The 20,781-nt window shown below is 34.4% G+C and overlaps 1 protein-coding gene across 1 annotated transcript in view; it reads right to left on the bottom strand.

The window, feature by feature from the left end:
- Positions 1–20,781, bottom strand: part of Mcm3 (minichromosome maintenance 3) — a 322,450-nt gene that overhangs the window by 175,233 nt on the left and 126,436 nt on the right. The window contains exon 7 of the mRNA XM_090392917.1: positions 7,046–7,151. Coding sequence (XP_090249043.1) covers positions 7,046–7,151 — 106 coding nt within the window. The remainder of the gene's footprint in view (positions 1–7,045; positions 7,152–20,781) is intronic.

The following is a 20,781-nucleotide window of genomic DNA, read 5'->3' as shown; positions in this document are numbered from 1 at the left end:
CTTTTATTCACTTTAAAACTTTCTTACATGTTATTCTTTCGAATATGAAATTCAACTGTATCCTGCTCAAGACTAAATAGTGATCCCTTCCGATCTCAAATCTTCTGTACACTGTGGAGTCCTGCACCAGGGAGAAAACATTACTATCAACAATAACATAGTCAATGAGACTTTTCTTATTCCTTGCCTCTTCTCTCCATGTGAATTTGTGAAAATTTTTATGTTGGAACATGATATTAGTAATAACCAGACCATGTCCTGAGCAGAAATCCAACAGATATTTGCCATTATTATTAGCTTTGTTCTTTTCTCCAAATTTTCCCAAAATAAGGTATAGACTCTGGGGAAAAACCCCATGTTACTCCTCTTAAAACTATTATTATAAATTCGGCTATTATAGCCTGTTTTTGTTTAGGAGTGATCCATATTTAAATACATTGGCTATCAGTACTCAAGGAGTATATATATTTAGGACATTAATGGTAAGCATAGAAGGCAAATTAAGGTAGAATAAAAGAGGTGGAAAAAAATTTTTGGTACATACCTTTATTGATTCTACAATGTCTTCCACTTCCATGATCTCGCTGGAGGTTGTTTACAAGCAAGGGGGGGGAGGAAAATGGGGGGGGGGGTGTTTGGACACAGGAAAATAAGTTTAGATAAAAACCAAAAAAATCTCTCACACACAAAAAAATATTTGAACTCCACAATGTTGTCTACAAATTTCCTTGTCAAGAGGATTGTGATGTCACCTACACCGCTTCCACAATTAGGTCCCTATGGACTAGATTACAAGAGCACTTCAGGGATTGCAATATTCCCATTCCGTAACATCTGAACACAAAAAAGCATCGCAACACCAAAAAGAAAAATAAAACACAGAGTGCAGGGAAGACTGAGATTGCAGCTCACTCCCTTGAACTAAAACATACCCTTCCGCCCCAAATCGACAAGGCCATAATTATAGACAAACAAGACAATGAAATAATGCTAAGAATATCCGAAACTATTGCCATAAGATGTGATGAAAATTCTATCAACGCCCACCGCCCCTACCTAATTTCCGAATGTTGGACAATCCAGAACCTACAATTTAAACCACGCATCCGGCCATATAGCGACAACTAATGCCCTTATTTGGCAGTTGCAACTTTGCCCTGACATAGCCCTACACTCATTTCCGACAAAGTTCTGAGGATGAGGAGCCGTTTAACGACCAAAACGGCTCCACACCCCATTAACCCACCCCCAGTTGCCATATAGTCTTTATCCTTCCTCCCCCCCCCCCCAAAATGCGCGCTAATTCAAAATGATATATGTATACATTTATATATATATTACTAATATTAATCCGGGTTATCTAAACTTATTTTCCCGCATCTAAACACACCCCCACGTCCCCCCCCACTTGTAAACAAACTCCAGTGAGATCATGGAAGTGGAAGACATTGTAGAATCAATAAAGGTATGTACCAAAAATTTTTTCCACCTCTTTTATTCTACCTTAATTTGCCTTCTCTACTTCCCAATAATGCCCTAAATATATATACCCCTTGAGTACTGATAGCCAATGTATTTAAATAAGGGTCACTCCTAAACAAAAACAGGCTATAATAGCCGAATTTATAATAATAATTTCCCAAAATATTTTTGTATGTCTGACAATCATTTCCTACTCTGCTATTTAGATACCCAACAAGGACCAACTTTTCATTTCTCATTCTGTCAGTTTCTTTCTCTATAGCATCAAGAAATTCCTCCACTTCTACCTTAGTTTTACCTTCTGTGGGACCATAGGCACAAATAAGTCTCATTGTTCAGTTCCCCATTCTGATATTTGCCCACATCACTCTACTTGAGATTGCCTGCCATTCAAGAAGATTAGCCTCGTATTTAGTGTTGAATACTATGGCTCCTTTTCCTTGGTTGTCATTGCCTGAATATAACATTTTGTATTTATTGCTCAGAAAGATCTCACCAGTGTTTGTCTTTTTTGTTTCAATCACCCCTGTTATGTCGATGTGGTACTTATCTAATTCCTCAGCTAGCTCCATTTGTTTGCCATTCAGGCTTCTTATGTTGATAGTACCGATCTTTAACTCTGGTGATGTTGAGTTGGGGTGTTTTTTCAGATTTGTTCCAGTAGCTGACTTTTCACTGTTTGCCCTGGTTCCCTGGCAAAAACAACAGGGGCCTTGTTTAACTGAGCAACACCCCAGCCCACATGAAATTTTGTCATGGTGTACTATCATTTTTTATTTTGATTTAACCAATACGAATACAATTTGGCTGGCTAAATCCCAAATTACCAGTCTATCCTTGTTCGTTCAGTATTCAAGTAGATACCCAACAGGGTGCACCATGAGAAGGTGAGGATTGGACATTAGGTCAGAAGCCCTGGTCGGTTCTCCGTATTCCTATAAAGCTATGTGGAGGTCTCCTCTCAGTTATACAGCTTTGACCCTTAAGCATCCCTGTATCCTTTTATACATCTCTTATATATTTGGATATATTCTCTTATATACTTATATCCTTTTATACATCTCTTATAGACTTGTATGTCCTTCTTTTGTGCATGTGTGGCATATGCATGTATTTCTTCTCTATTCAAGCTAACTAAATAATGACAGTATAGCATCCTCAAAACACTTACTTGGCAAACAAGGGATATTTATTCAAATGATACTGGCCTTAAAACTGAGCTCAAGGACCTCTGTAACACTATTTTAGCCAATGGCGTTAGTCCATATAAAATAGATAAAATAATACATGAAACCAACCCCCCCACAACAAAACACATGATCACAGCAAAACAATTCCAATTTCATATATTAAGGGAACATTAGAAAAGACAGCTGAAGTTTTCTCTAAATATAATTAATCTCTATGCCACTTTCAGACCACTCATGCAGGTACCTTCACCTGCTCTCCGAAAGATCAACTTCATCCTTTTGCATCCTGTAGTGTATAACTTTCCATATGCCTGCAGTAGTCTGTCCAGAATAGGGCCTATTCTGGACAGACTGGTAGAACAGTTGACACTTTGAAGAAATTTGAAGAAAAAATTTCTCCACTTCTACTAAGGTAGAAGTGGAGGAATTTTTTGAGACTCTAGAGAAAGCTACTGACACAATGAAAAAGGAAAAGTTGGTCCTTGTTGGGGATCTAAATAGCAGAGTAGGAAGTGGTTGTCAGACATACAAAAATATTTTGGGAAAATTTGGAGAAAACAGCAAAGCTAATAAAAATGGCAAATACCTGTTGGATTTCTGCTCAGGACATGGACTCGTTATTACTAACACCATGTTCCAACATAATATGTGCACAAATTCACATGGAGAGAAGAGGCAAGGAATAACAAAAGTCTCATTGACTATGTTATTGTTGATAGTAAAGTTTTCTCCGTGGCGCAGGACACCAGAGTGTACAGAGGATTTGAAATCGGAACGGATCACTATTCAGTCTTGAGCAGGATACAATTGAATTTCATATTCAAAAGAATAACATGTAAGAAAGTTTTAAAGCGAATAAAAGTTGAGCAGCTCTCAGATGGGAACTGCAGACTAAAATACACAAAGATTATTGAAGAAAAAATGAAAATGAAAGAGTTTGAGAACAGGAACCAAACCTTGAAGAAAACTCTGATTGATTCAGCCAAAGAGGCATGTGGTGAGGTTGTCTGCGAGGATAGAAAAATTAGAACTCCATGGTGGACACAGGAAGTTAAGAGGCAGTGAAGGAAAAGAAGAAAGCACATCAAAAGTTCCTGGCAAATAAGTCAGCTTGTTCTCTTAGAGAATACAGAGACAAATGTAAGAAAGCTAAACACTGTGTAAAACTAGCTAAACAAAAGTCATGGGAGGACTTTGGCAAGAACATACAAAATAAATATCAAGAAGGTGGCAAGATATTCTGGAGGTTGTTGAAGAAGCTTAGAAATGGAGGAAAGAGTGATATAAAAGGAGTTAGAGATGATGAAAGTGACATGAAAATGGGAGAAAAAGATATCCTTGAAGTACGAAGTAATTACTTCGAAAAATTGCTAAATGAAACAAGCAGTGATAGCACAGTGGTAAAAAAAAACACTCAACAGTCATACAGTCAGGAATACATATCCATACTTGAATAGAAAAAGCCATCAAAGGTTTGAAATGTGGAAAGGCAGGAGTAGATGATATTCAACCAGGAATGTTCAAGTATGGTGGTATGAAAGTCTTACAGTGGCTGGCTGCACTGCATAGTTCAGAAGGCCTGGCAGAGGGAAGAATTTCTGATGATTGGAGTAGAGCATAGTACCCATATATAAAAAGGGAAATAAAACTGAATGTGAGAATTCCAGAGGTATTTTCCTACTGAGTGTTCTGGGCAAGATTTATGCCAGTATACTTTACAAACAGTTGAGAAGAATTGTGGAAGAAAATCTTGGTGAAGAACAACCTATTTCAGGCCAAATAAAGGCTGTCAGGATCAGATCTTCGCTTTACGTCAAATAGTTGAGCAAGCACATGGGAATATAACAAAGATCTGTATTTAAGTTTTGTCGATCTGGAAAAGGCATACGACAAGGTGCCAAGAGAGAAGCTATTCAATAAACTACAGTTATATGGTGTCAATGGGGCATTATATCAAGCAATACTTAGATTTGAGTATTGATTTGAGTTGATTTGACTTGATTTGAGTTGCAAGTTAGCAGTTAGAATTGAAGGAAGTACAGGAAGATGGTTTAATGTTAAATCTGGTGTGAGACAAGGATGTACATTATCCCCTCTGTTATTCATTATCTATATGGATCACATTATGAAGGAAAGTGGTATTAAATATGATATCAAAATTGGAGATGTTAATGTCAGCTCTTCGCTTTATGTGGATGATGTTATACTTCTAAATAAATCCACTACAAGTCTGCAAGATTCTCTGATTAAATTGAATAGCTGTTATAATAGATATGGCATGAAGGTCAGCAAATTAATTAACAGAATTCTGTACATAAATCAAAGATGCCAAGAAATTATATTCTTGGCTTCATTCTTTATCGAAGTGTAATGAAACAAAGTTTTCACATGAAGTAACTTCACGAAAAGACTACTTGTACATAGAGGTTAATGACTTCACATCAGTTACTTCTACCTTCGTATCCCATAATGCAATGTACAAATTCTTATGGACATATATAACGCTATGCATTATGGAAAGGGCCAGTTTCAATCTTTATTGTAGTCTCATCAGTGAAAGTCAGACACAGAAGTCCTGGGTCTTCTGGATTTGTGGATCATATACTGCGAAGACTATTTTTTCCCAAAATTTGACATGAAAAATGTGATGTGTCCAATACAACGTGCATCTTATAAAAAAAAAAAATCAGCTAATGCCTTTTTATTCCCGTATATATAGGGAGTAGGCGAGACCGTTTTTAGCGCTATCTAACTTTTGGAGACTGAGTGGGCAGTTCAATCTCCACTGGTACCCAATCAGAGATAATTGGCCCAACGCTATCATTAATTAAGCGCCATGCAGTGAAGAGTGATGGCTCAACAAGTGCCGCCATCTTGTGGTCCCTAACCCTAACAATCGTACTTGATGTCTGAAATAATGTGGGTCCTACGGTCAATTTTCTTGAGTTTATGGGACGAAAAACCCGAGTTTACGGGAGAAAAACCCCTCTTGCTCATGCCAGAGATCGACTAACTCAGGAACCAGTCGAAAAAAGGCTTAGAAAAATTTCCTCTAGTCACCGACTAGACTCGAAATCAAGTCTTCCTTCGTGCAGCCAAGCGCCATGGCGTGCAAGCGCCACATCCCCTGAGCTAGACAGGCTCAACGTGCATCTTATAAGGTGAAAAATACACTATACAGAATAAGAGAGAAATTAGTCAAAGCACTAAACTAGCAGTGTACAAGATAATGTTCAAACCAATTTTAAGTTATGGATCTGAGAGTTGGGTCAGAAATAATACTCTTAATCAAAGACTAGAGACCACAGATCAGAGAGTTCTGAGAAAAATTAGGAGCCTGAACAGATGGCTTCAATGGCAGAATCATATTAAAAATGAAGACAATAGGAAGGAACTTGACATTGTCTGATTTCAAGAATATGTAAGCAGACTGAATCTAAAGTGGTATAGTCACAAACAAAATGGGAGAAGAAATGTTAGCAAAACAGGTGTTTGGTCCTACAGTGGCAGGAAAATGATCCAGAAGATCAAGATCTAGGTGGATTGGTTTAATCAGAAGTGTCTTAGTAGATTACTAAAATATTAGATGCAACAATACTAGTGGTGACAAGTAACACCCATTATTTTTGGATGAAAATTGTTAATAGGAGATTAGTAATAGTGAAAACTTAATCATGTAGTGCTGTTATTATAGTTTGTACCCTTTCCCCTTCAAAGGTACATATCTAAAAATGATCATGATAAAGATGAGATTGTGTAATGTAGTTAATGGTCAGTGATAAAACTTAAGAAATGCTGATCCCCCCCCCCCCCCAATTGTATTTATAAGTGATTTTTATAGTAGCATGTAAGTAACAGCCCCCGAAACAAGAGTAGAAGTATAGTTATCCTATTTTATTAAAAGTAACTGCACCATAGCTACTTCCTATTATTGCCATTTCAATCTTGAATTGAAATGGCAATAACGGGAAGTATTGCACAAAATAAGTTACTAGTCCTCATACATTGACAAGCAACATTTTTGAAGAGTTACTTCTGCAAGATGAATTCCTTTAGTTTATGTTGTGATATGCCCATTCATGAGCAATTAAATAGCAGAAAAAGTTTTCAAAATCTGCAATACTATGAGGGGGAAAAAATTACTTTTCTACAACTACGAAATCCATTTCTTAGCTTGTGTATTGATTTATAAAAATGAAAATAATGGTTTCACCTATTTCACTGGGTAAAACCATACTGAAATATTATGCTAACAACCAAATTTTGTAGAAATAAATTGTTTCTAAACTTTTGTAATTTTTTTTACCCCAAGATATTCCGACCAAAATTTCTTAAGCAAAAGGTTATTAACAAACAATTACTGTATCTCTTACTCCTTTTTGTCTGCTGAAGCCTCGGCATTTGCTTACATCTTGAGCAGAAATGTGAGGGGATACTTCTTTACTAAGTAAGTTGATATTGTTGGCTATGAGAATAGTTCTAGAGAAAAAAAATTCACATTAATTAATTCTTGAATGCAGATTTTACATAACTAAAACTTTTATAACATTTTAAGCTTTTATGTTATTTTCATATAAAACTGATAAATTTATTTATGCTTGAGAAACAAGTCAATAATGCATGCCTCATAATCTTTAAAGCAGAAGTTATTAAACTTGGTTATTGATCTATTCTACTTGTTTTAAAGTTAGTGGCAATCATTTTTTTGTAAAATGAGTAAAATTTTAAGTAAAACGAATTAGTGGCAATCAAATGTGTTTTTAAAATCAAATGTAAAAAAAAAAAAATAACAAAAGTGCCAACAGGCTTAATTTGGCCACGTAATACTTTTAGAGAAAGACTATCAAATATCCATTATTTTATAATTAAAGCAAATTAATACAATTTTTCTCATAAAAAATTATACACACGACTTTCACTATGGCAGATTTAACCAGCCAAAAGAAGAGTTTATAATAAAAGAGTTTGCTAAATTACTTACAGGGCTATGGAATATACTAAATATCTATTATTTAATACCAATCAGGCAATATCTGCATAGTGACTTTTTAAAAACAATACCATATTTACCTCTTTCAGCTATCATTAGTGGTGCTTCTGTGTACACACACTACTTGGAAAGAAAACAACGGACACCACAGCGTGAGGAACAAACAACAAGCCCACCCACGTTAATAAGATGTAGGACCTCCTTCTACTGCGATGACAGCAGCAATCTTATGGTGCATACTTTCCACAAATGTACAATAGCGATCAATGGGAATTTTGGACTATTCTTCCTGAAGGCATGTAATGAAGTCCTGGAATTTTTGTGGCAGTTCATCCCACAGATGTTCAATAGGGTTGAGATTGGGGCTCTACGGAGGACAGTTAGTATGGTGACACTCATGTCCACAAACCACGCAGTTACAGCAGCCCACATTATCAGACCCCTCCTTGAACCCATTAACAGACAAAGTACTCACAACTGATTCTGACAACCCATTCCATTGATTCACCACTCTCCAAGCAAAAAAAACCTAGTCCTCACAACCCCTACTAACTACATTCTTACTCAACTTCCAGAGATGACATCTTGTTTGACTCCCAGCAGCCACGTGTTCAAACACTTCCCTTTAATTAATCCTATAAAATTCTTTAAATAATTTAAATGTTTCTATCATATCCCTTCTCCCCCTGCCCCCAAACAACTTTTTCTTCTTCAACTTTTGCCTTCAAGGATTACGCAATTGTCTGTTCTGGCTTCAATGGTCTTCCTCTCTCTCTCTTTCCCATTGTTCTATATCTATCCACCTCTTTTGGTATCCGATATCTTTCCATCCTAAATAAATGTTCTTTCTATTTCTCTTTATAATCCTTGATCTTTTCATTTATGTTATAGATATCTAGTTATTTTCTGATGTCTTCATTTCTTATATGATCCAATTTTGTGCATCCTTTAATTGTTCTTAAAAATCTCATCTCTATAATTTATGTTTTATTTTCATCTTTCTTTTTAATCATCCATGTTTCTGAACCATATAACAGAGTGGGAGTTGCCATTACTTTGTAAAATTTTAGTCGAGTTTCATGTCTTGTTTTTTTTATTCAGTGTTCTTTTAATTGTTCCACAGATTTTCTGAAATTTCTTTATTTTTTCAATCTATATCTTTATCTTTTAGATATGTTATTATGCAGCCTAAATAATTAAACTGTGTCATCTGTTCTATTATTTTATTTTCTATAACTATTTTTGATCTAACATGATCCCAACCCTTTAAATGCCATGACTTTTGTTTCCTTTTGTGAAATTTTTAAATTGTATTGTTGGCTTATTTTGTTTAATGTGTAAACTAATTTTTGAAGGTCATCATCATTGTCTTGTAATATAATCTGATCTTCTGCATACAGCATTGTATTGATAACACTTCTTCTGGTTAATTGGATACATTATTTTATTGTTGTTTTTCATATTTTAATAATCTGATCAAGGTGTTTGTGTTAATTTTTTTTTTTTGACTGACTGAAACCGAGAAAATAGATAAGTTAATTTAATGGAGCACACAACATGTTTTGTCAAAATGACTTCTTCAGGTGTAGTAGCACTTAAAACAAATTAAAAAAACATAAAAACACTGTGCCATTATAATAACAGACTTGTAAACTGAAGTTAAGTTTGAATTGTCGTTATAGTCCGGTCTGTAGTTCTATTGTTGTGCAAATGCGAGCATATGAGTTCACACGTACGCCAGTATCTAATGGCAGAAATATGCAAGTCAGGTAGACTATAACTGAGGTTACTGTTGATGTGAGAAGGCTAGCTATCAAAAAACTTAAAAGGAATAGAGATATTATTATCCTCCAAGCAGACAAGGGCAATGCAATGGTCGTACTAGATAAAACAGTTTATTGCAAAAAAATCATGACGTTACAAGAATCAGATACCTACTCCGAACTAGACAGAGACCCAACGAGAGAGACATATAATCAAACAAACAATCTCCTTAAGATGACAACGAACTTCCAAGAAACACACATCTTTCTCTTCGGTCCTTACATCCACTTATTCCAAGATTATATGGCCTTAAAAAGATGCATAAAGCAAATTGTCCACTCAGGCCAATAGTTGATAGAATTGATTCACCGACATATAAATTATCAAAATATCTAGCATCCTCCTTAAAAGGTCTAGTAGGAAAATCTTCCTCTTACATTAAAAATTCAACGGGCTTTGCTTCTAAAATCAAAGATATAAAGCTGAAGAATTCCGATATTGGGATGCTTAAGAGTCAAAGCTGTATAACTGAGAGGAGACGTCCACATAGCCTTTAAAGGAATGCGGAGAACCGACCAGGGCTTCTGACCTAATGTCCAATCCTCACCTTCTTGTGGTGCACCCCGCTGGGTATCTACTTTGATAATAAACGAACGAGGATGTGCTGGCAATTTGGGATTTAGCCAACCAAACTGTATTCTTACTGGTTAAATCAAAATAAAAAATGATGGTACAACATGACAAAATTTCATGCTGGCTGAGGCATCGTTCAGTTAAACAAGGCCCCCGTTGTTTTCACCAGGGAACCAGGGCGAACAGCGAAAAGTCAGCTACTGGAACAAATCTGAAAACAAACCCCAACTAAACATCACCAGAGTTAAAGATCGGTACTATCAACGTAAGAAGCCTGAATGGCAAAGAAATGGAGCTAGTTGAGGAATTAGATAAGTACCAGATCGACATAATAGGGGTGACTGAAACAAAAAAAACCAAAACTGGTGAGATCTTTCTGAGCAATAAATACAAAATGTTACATTCAGGCAATGACAATCAAGGAAAAGAAGGAGTAGCCATAGTATTCAACACAAAATACGAGGCTAATCTTCTTGAATGGCAGTCAGTCTCAAGTAGAGTAATGTGGGTAAATATGAGAATGGGGAACTGGACAATGAGACATATTTGTGCCTATGGTCCCACAGAAGGTAAAACTAAGGTAGAAGTGGAGGAATTTTTTGACGCTTTAGAAAAAGCAGCTGACACAATGAAAAAGGAAAAGTTGGTCCTTGTTGGGGATCTAAATAGCAGAGTAGGAAATGATTGTGAGACATACAAAAATATTTTGGGAAAATTTGGAGAAAAGAGCAAAGCTAATAATAATGGAAAATATCTGTTGGATTTCTGCTCAGGACATGGACTGGTTATTACTAACATCATGTTCCAACATAAAAATGTGCATAAATTCACATGGAGAGAAAAGGCTAGGAATAAGAAAAGTCTCATTGACTATGTTATTGTTGTTAGTAAAGTTTTCTCCCTGGTGCAGGACACCAGAGTGTACAGAGGATTTGAAATTGGAAGTGATCACTATTTGGTCTTGAGCAGGATAAAATTGATTTTCATATCGAAAAGAATAACATGTAAGAAAGTTTTAAAGCGAATATAAGGTGAGCAGCTCTCAGATGTGAACTGTAGACTAAAATACACAAAGATTATTGAAGAAAAAAATAAAGAGTTTGAGAACAGGAATCAAACCTCGGAGATTTCAGAGTGGCAAACTCTGAAGAAAACATTGACTGATTCTGCCAGAGAGGCATATGCTGAAGTTGTCTGCAAGGATAGAAAAACTGGAACTCCATGGTGGACACAAGAAGTTAAAGAGACAGTAAAGGAAAAGAAGAAAGCATATCAAAGTTTCTGGCAAATAAATCAGCTTGTGCTCTTAGAGAATACAGAGACAAATGTAAGAAAGCTAAACAGTGTTAAAACTAGCTAAACAAAAGTCATGGAAGGATTTTGGCAAGAACATAGAAAATAAATATCAAGAAGGTGGCAAAATATTCTGGAGGTTGTTGAAGAAGCTTAGGAATGGAGGAAAGTGCTGCAAAAGGAGTTCGAGATGATAAAGGTGAAATGAAAATGGGAGAAAAAGATATCCTTGAAGTATGGAGTAATTACTTTGAAAATTTGCTAAATGAAACAAGCAGTGATAACAGCATAGTGATAAAAAACACTGAACAGGCATGCAGTCAGGAATACATATCCATACTTGAAGTAGAAAAAGCCATCAAAGGCTTGAAATGTGGAAAGGCAGCAGGAGTAGATGATATTCGACCAGAAATGCTGAAGTAAAGTATAGAAGTCTTACAGTGGCTGCACTGCATAGTTCAGAATGCCTGGACAGAGGGACGAATTCCCAATGATTGGAGTAGAGCTCTCATAGTACCTATATATAAAAAGGGAAATAAAACTGAATGTAAGAATTACATTCAGTTTTATTTCCCTATTGAGCGTTCCTGGTAAGATATATGTAAGTATACTTGAGAAACGGTTGAGAAGAATTGTGGAAGAAAAGCTTGGTGAAGAACAAGCTGGATTCAGGTCAAATAGAGGCTGTCAGGAGCAGATCTTCACTTTACGACAAATAGTGGAGAAATCATGGGAATATAACAAAGATCTGTATTTAAGTTTTGTCGATTTGGAAAAAGGCATATGATAAGGTGCCAAGAGAGAAGCTATTCAATATGCTACAGTTATATGGTGTCAATGGGGCATTATATCAAGCAATACTTAGTCTTTATTTGAGTTGTAAGTCAGCAGTTAGAATTGAAGGAAGTACAGGAAGATGGTTTAATGTTAAATCTGGTGTGAGACAAGGATGCATGTTATTCCCTCTGTTATTCATTATCTATATGAATCACATTATGAAGGAAAGTGATATTAAACATGATATCAAAATTGGAGATGTTAATGTCAACTCTTTGGTTTATGCGGACGATGTTATTCTTCTAAATAAATCCGCTACAAGTCTGCAAGAGTCTCTGACTAAATTGAATAGCTGTTGTAATAGATATGGTATGAAGGTCAGCAATAAAAAGACAAAGACAATGAATCACTGAAAATGTTAACTGTGTTGTGAATGGAGAACCTGTGGAACAAGTAAAACATTTCAGCTACTTAGGCATGATTTTTACTGAAGATGGTAAATTAAATATAGAAATAGACAACAGAATCAGCAAAGCTGGTATGGTTGAAACTCAATTGAATAAATTCATATGGAATAAGAGAGAAATTAGTCGGAACACTAAATTAGCTGTATACAAGACAGTGTTCAAACCAGTTTTAACTTATGGATCTGAGAGCTGGGTCAGAAGTAAAACACTTGATCAAAGACTAGAGACCGCAGATATGAGAATCCTGTGAAAGATTAGAAGCGTGAACAGATGGCATCAATGGCAATATCATATTAAAAATGAGGATATTATTAAAGAACTTGACATTGTCAGCATCCAGGAATGCGTTAGCAGAGCTAATCTCAGGTGGTATGGTCACTTAAATAGAATGGGAGAGGAAAGATTAGCAAAACAAGTGTTCTCTGCCAGGTTGGCAGGAAAACGACCCAGAGGAAGACCAAGATATAGGTGGATTGATACGGTACAAAGTGCCTTAGACGATAGAAATATAAGATCTGATAATGTTGGAGTCTTGACAAGTAACAGACTGATTTGGAGGAAAATTGTAGATAGGAAGTTAGTAATGATGTAAATTTTTCATGTAGTACTGTCATATCCTGTACACCCCCTTGAGGGTACATGGCAGGAATTTGATGATGAATTCCGATATTATGGTGAGCTTTGATGTTGTGGCACTTTTTACAAATGTTCCAAAGCAAGATTTTCTCGGTATTTTAAAAAAACAAGATATCTAAAAAGATTTTTGCTCTCCTCTCACACTGTATTAGTTCTGGGCATTTTAAGTTTGAAGAGAAAATTTATAAACAGAACAAAGGACTAGCAATAGGTAGCCCCATGTCTCCAATACTGGCAAACATTTTCTTCGAAGAAAAAGCAATCTCTAAAGCAACATTAAAACCTAGAACATGTGGATGATATATTCCTTATTTGGGAGCATGGTGTAGAGAATCTTCACACCTTCCACCAAGACATAAAATTTACCAACAAGATTGAAGAAAATGGTTCCCTTTCATTTCTAGACATCAAGCTTACTAAGATGTCTGATTCTTTAAGGATCTCAATCTTCAGGAAATCAACACACACACGGATAGATACCTACAATCATCCACACATCACTATCCTGCACAAAAGTTAGGTATCATTTCCACATTGGCTCACGGTGCTCGCTCAGTATTGTCTAATGAAAAAGAACTAAAAAATGAATTAAAATATCTAGAAAGAACTTTCTTAAATAATGGATACTATTCCAAAAACATTAAGATGCAACTATACCAGTGCCCTCGAAACAACACAGAGATTCCTAAAAACCTCAAGCAGGGCCGAGACGTGCAGTTGTGCAGATTGTGCGCCGCACAAGGGCACTTGAAGATAGGGGCACCATTTCACCACGAGAAATAATTTTAAAAAATATAAATTTTCTTATTCTTGAATTATATTGTTTGAAGTGAAACGTTATCAATATTACCACAGATTTTATTTCACAGAGTAAGCATCGACTCAGCAAAAATTTTATAAATATTGTCTATTGTTTATTATATTTTTAGTGGAAATTGTTAGTTTAAGACAGACCGTGAATTCATTCTTACGCTGTGCTTTGCCCGGTACCATCGACAGGATGTAGCATAGAGGCAGCCTGCCTCACGGCGCTGCTTAATAAGGGCGCTCGCTCAGCCGTATTACGGCAACAAGATATTTTACAAAAATACAGCGTTTAGTTAACAAATAAAAAGTCACCATTTCCCATTGACAGTTAAATATCTGCTTATTATATTTTATTAATAAAAAAATTACAGTCATACATACTAAAACTAAACATTTTCGAACCCACTTATTAGATACTTAAGGAAACAACCCATAAAGTATCATACGATGTGAATTTCATAAACTTTTATAGTCTATATATAAATATATATATCTATTAAATCATATTATGCATGAATTCTCCTACTCAAACTGCGGGTTTCTATCTCCTCGAATTTCACATTTGAGAGATAATTCGCTCCCTGCAATAAACAATACACTATCCCCAACAGCCATTATACTGCAGAAACACTAAAACCAATTAGTTTTATCATGTCACTGGATAAGGTTCACAGACATCATTTGCAGACTAATAGATATTTCTCAACAAACAGTGCAATTACAGACAACTGGGAATATAAACACTAACTAATGAATGACATCTTCCCTCCAACAGAAACTGCTATATACAGCAGGTGCAACATATGGTTTTGCTTGACACTACCCCGCCATGAACGTGTTAAAACTAAGAAATATACAGTGAACGCATTTCAGATATTATGGAAATCGGTTTAAGAGAATAAGCATTTCAATTCAATTGTCAGCTTGTTTTGTTTGGGTAGCTTGATCTTTTGTTAATACCGCACCAATCATATGCACTTCTTAATGGTGGCTTTTTCTCTTATACTGGCCTACAATCGCACACATCTTTCGCTTCTCTTTAGTAATTTGTCAAGGATTGTTCATTACATATCTCAAGTCTTAAATTACTGGTAATTTTTGCTTGATATAATGGGAAAGAAGATGACTCTCTTTAGGTAGATAACTGATTGCACACAAGGAAACCGCTCTTGAGGACAGAAGAAGTGATGGAGAATAGAAGATTCTTGGTAAGTCATACCCATTTTAAGTTTTTTTTTCCTGAAAACTTTAGTTTCCGAAAATCCCCACATATATCTTGCAGCACGATTTTTTAGCTTTAATTCTGGGAAAAAAGTGCGAGTTATAGTCGAGTAAATACGGTAATTTTTTTAGCTTTCAAATCGTTAAGTATGAATCATTGATTAAAGACTGGATTTATAAAATGCACAAAAGAGAGCAATATAGCAGATATAGAAATAAGCAATTTCACTCCTCTGATTGATGATAAATTATTTGTATTAAGTAAAAATGATTAGTATCTTTATAAATTTTGTTCTATTAAAAATAAATCATGTTTTTTTTTGTTTAAATGTACATCTAAATTCAAATAAAACACAGTTACAATGAAATATATTTTTATTTATTTATTTATTATTATTACTATTATTTTGATAAGGGTATTTTGAAAAGGTACTTGGTAATAATGAAAATTAAAGAAAAGTACACGGATATCTGAAGTTTCAGAAACACTGATCTATCCAAAAATATTTAGTCTGAAACACAGATGTACATTATGATGTTCGTTTTCTTAAATTCTGCTTCGAATTTGAATAGACGAAATAGCGTCTATCCAAACACGCACTTACATTTTGTTCAGAGTCATTTCAATTTTGAATGTGAAACATATTGAGTGTATTGTGTATTCTGTATTTAAGTGACTTTGGACAATTTGACTTTGAATTTAATTGTGTACTTATTTTTAGATTTTTGATAGACAAATAAAATTTTAAAGATAATAGTTCATAAATCATAAACATATTAATCAGCGGAGGGACTTTAGCTAAAAATCCTGTATATATGCGGGATAGACTATCGGCGCATCAGGCTGACGCAGCTCAAATTAAATTAATAAACATTGGTTATTTATGAGCTATAAAACCCTTTAGATGAGCTTTGTTTACACATACTGCAATTGGCCCTTTCTTGATAATTTTTGGTGTATTTTTGCATCATTTCATTTTGTGCATTACACTAACAGTGTTACTGTGCAGTTGCCTTTTGTTTTATAAAATATATTTATGGTTGTTTAGTAAATTTTTTGTGAATTTGGATTATTATTCACGTAAAGTAAGTACATCTATTATATTTTTGCTAAGTTTGAAAATCAGTTAAATTGTTTAATTTTAGTTAATTATCTTATTTTGAAAACAAAAGATTTTTATGTTATGTTGGGTAGACGTCTAGAAAGTAAATAATTTTCAATAAGAGATTTATTTATATATTTGTTCTTGTTCTGGTTGGAAGACATTGGGATTGGGATCCTTTTACTGATTTCTTTAATAAATAATTTTAATATTCTAGAAATTTCTTAATTATTAAACAATTACCAGAATGTAAAAAATATTAAATAAATATCACTGAGAAATCAATCAGTGGCTAATATCTCTAAATGTTAATTTTCAAAAAATACCTAAAATGTAAGCATATTTATTATTCAAAACATCTGAAAAATCAAATTCTGTAATTAAAAAAAATAGTCTGTCTTGGGCCATTCACCTTAAAGATAATAGTCGGTTCAGGGATTAAAAAATAAGTTGAAGGGAAAATTTCAGAAATTATTATTTATTTTGGTGGACAACTTTTAACGCTCTTCTTATTTTAAACTCTAACCAAGTGTGTTAACCTTTAGATGTCGGGAAAAAAGCCAAAGAAGTTATCTGGTGCACAAAACAGGAAAAGACAATTGCAGCGAGTACAACTGGAACATAAACTGGCTGAATCGCTGAATAAATTTTTAACTTCAGGACCACAGAAAAAACGAAGAACAGAAAGTTCTGACGAAGCAAGTACTCCATGTAGCTCTACTCCAGAAAAAGAGAGGACACAAGGTAACTATGAAGAAACAAATGTTACATGCGAAAATGAAACTGGACTGTCTACAGAAGTTGCAGCAGAAGAAATATTGGATTCCGATTCAGAGAAACACGAAACTTCAAATTTTAATGTTAATAATCCAGGTACTTGGCCGAATCATATAACTACCAAAGTTAGTGATTGTTTAGTTGAGCACTGCCCGCATCAAGTAGTTAATAAAGAATTTCCCAAAGATGAATCTGGCCGCAAGTTTTCCGATTCATACTATTATCAAACTTTAGCAAATGGAGAAAAACTTTTATGAAGTTATTTAGTTTATTCAGAATCGCGAAATTCGGTTTTCTGTTATTATTGTAAAATATGTGGTAGTCAAAATTTCCAACTCACTAATGAATACGGTTGTAACGATTGGCAACATTTGAGTCATATACTAAAAATATACGAGACAAGTTCTGCGCACATTAAAAACTGTTCAAAATACAGTGAACTTAAACTGTTGTTGATTAAAAAATGCACTATTGATTGCGCACAACAAAGATTATACGAAAATGAGAAAAAATATTGGCAATCTGTTATAGAACGGTTAATCTACATAATACAATATTTATCAAGACAGTGTATAGCTTTTAGAGGTTCTTCACAAAAACTTTTTGAAAATGATAACGGCAATTTTTTAAAGTTAGTAGAAACTGTCGCTAAATTTGATTCGATAATGGTAGAACACTTACATCGCATCCAAACATCACAAAAAAGGAACATTGCTCATTATTTAGGTGAGCAAATACAAAATGATATCATCCGTATAATTTCCGAAGCTATAAAACAAAAAATTTTAGAAAAGGATAAAGAAGTGAAATATTATTCATTAATTCTTGACACTACTCTGGATATAAGCCACACAGAACAAGTATCTATTGTTATTAGATTTGTTAATCAAAATAAAGATACAAATATAGCAGAAATTCATGAACATTTTTTGGGTTTTCAATCTGTAGAAGATACCACTGGGCAAGGACTATTTCAATTTATAAAAAATTATTTAAAATTATTGAATATTAACATTTCGGATTTACGCGGCCAAGCTTATGATAACGGTTCAAATATGCGAGGCAAGCATAATGGACTGCAGGAAAAAATCCTTGAAATAAATTCAAGGGCTTTTTTTTATTCCGTGTGCTGCTCATTCATTAAATTTGGTAGTTAATGATGCAACTAAGATATCCTGTGAAACTGTAAATTTTTTTGGGGTCATACAGGAATTATATAATTATTTTTCAATATCTGTGAAACGTTAGGCTATATTAATTTGTGTTTTAAATTTGAAACCACTTTCTGCTACTAGGTGGGAAAGTAGAGTAGAAGCAATAAAGCCACTTAAAAATAATATCAAAGAAATTTACCAGGCTCTTTTTGATATTACAGAAGATGAAACTAAAGATATCGATTCTAGAGTTCAGGCAGACAACGTAATTCCAAAGATTTATTCGTTTAAATTTATTTGCTCTGTTCATGTTTGGTACGAAATCTTAAGTCTCGTAAATGTTGCAAGCAAAATAATGCAGAATCTGATATTTGATATAGGAAAAATTACAGAAAATCTTGATTATGTTATACAAGAATTAAATGCTCGCCGAACAGACCAATATTTTGAAAATATTATTAGAACTGCAAAAGAAGTAGCAAGCAATCTCCTATTTTTCCAGACATTCGCAAAAGAGCAAAAACAAAAATGTTTGGTTACAAAGCATCAGATGAAACAATGCATGATCCTAAACAAAATTTTAAAATAATTTTTTTCTTCGCGATTTTTGACACGACAATAATTTCAGTCACGGAAAGATTTATACTCTTAAAACAACATAGTGAAGTCTTTAAAGTTATAAGAGACATTAGCAAATTATAAGATTGGAGCGATGAAGATTTAATGAAACATTGTAAAGATTTGCACTTAAAACTGAGCGACAATCAAGATTCCGACAATCATGATATTGATGGTATGACTTTATTTGAGGAATTAAAAACTTTGCAATGTTTTATTAAAAAAGAGTCGACTCCTCAGGATGTTTTAAATTATATATATGAAAATAAATTAACCGACACATTTCCGAATACTGCGATTGTGATGCTTATTTATTTAACATTACCAATATCCGTAGCATCAGGAAAAAGAAGTTTTTCAAAACTGAAACTAATAAAAAATTATTTGCGGTCAACAATGTCTGGAGAGCGTCTAACGGATTTATCAATTATATAAATTAAAAATAATATTATGGATTCATTAGATATTAAAGATATTATTAAAAATTTTGTGGCAGCCAAAGCAAGACAGATAAATATGTAAAATAAATCTATATTTATACTAGTTTAAGTTAAGGGATATTACATCCCATATCGTTTCTTAGCCGAATAAGAAACTCAAAGAGTTTCAAGCCGAATATAGTAGAAACTATATAATATAATAAAGTTCGGCGATTCCAAGTGTAAGCAAATACCTGGATACTGCAGCAACTGACCCTAAAGGTAGTGCAAGCTGAGGCAACTCGTGTCAAAGGTGGAGCAAGCTCCGATCACTATTCTTGATATTTACCCATAATGTGAACTTAGCTCCTAGGAGCTGTATTATTGTTCGACATTATGAGAGAAGGTCACTACCCAGACCGGTTTCAACCTTTATTGAGGTCTCATCAGTGAGTAGGCAGACCTAGTTAATATCAAGTTTGTAGCGAACAGAACTTACAACCCTTCTACGAGTTTTGCCATGAGGTGTCCTAATAAATTATTAGATATATGAAGAGCCAAAGGCTTCAATTCGTGAATTGAAGTGGTGAAGTGGGACGGCACATAGTGGAATGATGAAGTGGGACGGCACATAGTGGAATCCAAAGAAATTGTCCTAGACCCTTCTCACATTGACAGCAACCTCGGTTATAGTCTACCTGACTCGCATATTTCTGCCATTAGATACTGGCGTACGCATGAACTCATACGCTTAAATTTGCACAACAATAGAACTACAGAACAGACTATAACGACAATTCAAACTTAACTTCAGTTTACAAGTCTGTTATTATAATGGTACAGTGTTTTTATGGTTTTTTTAATTTGCTTTAAGTGTTACCACATCTGAAGAAGTCGTTTTGACGAAACAAGTTGTTTGCTCCATTAAATTAATTTATCTATTTTCTGTTTCAGTCAGTCAAAAAAAGATGAACATATCTAATCACCAAGTCAATGTACCTAATGATCATATATATATATATATATATATATAAAAAGAGCCTCCATAGCTCAGTTGGTATAGACGAAGCCCTTTGGTCAGAAAGACCTGGGTTAGATTCCATCTATGACGTGAGGAACTTTTATCTGGTCTCTTTCAACTAAAGGTGAGTTAGTTGGTCTCATGTAGAGGTAGAAGGTTTTTTCTCCAAGAAACTCTGGTTTTTCGTTCCTCAGAACAGTAAATCAGCCAGAACACACACAATTTACAAACAAGAATACTTAGGGGTAACTGCCTTATTCTCATATTATGGTTAGAAAATCCAAGGATACTTGGAAGGTCATGGGTGCTTAAGTGCCTGTTAGAGCCACTGATGGAATATATATATATATATATATATAATGAATACAGTTGCAAGTAAGATACACCCTGGTCTATAAATTCACACGTATGCTACAGTAATTAACTCTC

The sequence above is a fragment of the Typopeltis vanoorti genome, chromosome 5, assembly GCF_054136105.1.
Source record: "Typopeltis vanoorti isolate ZY-2024b chromosome 5, IOZ_Tvanoo_1.0, whole genome shotgun sequence".
Taxonomy (NCBI): domain Eukaryota; kingdom Metazoa; phylum Arthropoda; class Arachnida; order Uropygi; family Thelyphonidae; genus Typopeltis; species Typopeltis vanoorti.
The sequence above is the reverse complement of the archived record's forward strand: the minus strand, read 5'-3'. Positions and strand labels throughout refer to the sequence as shown.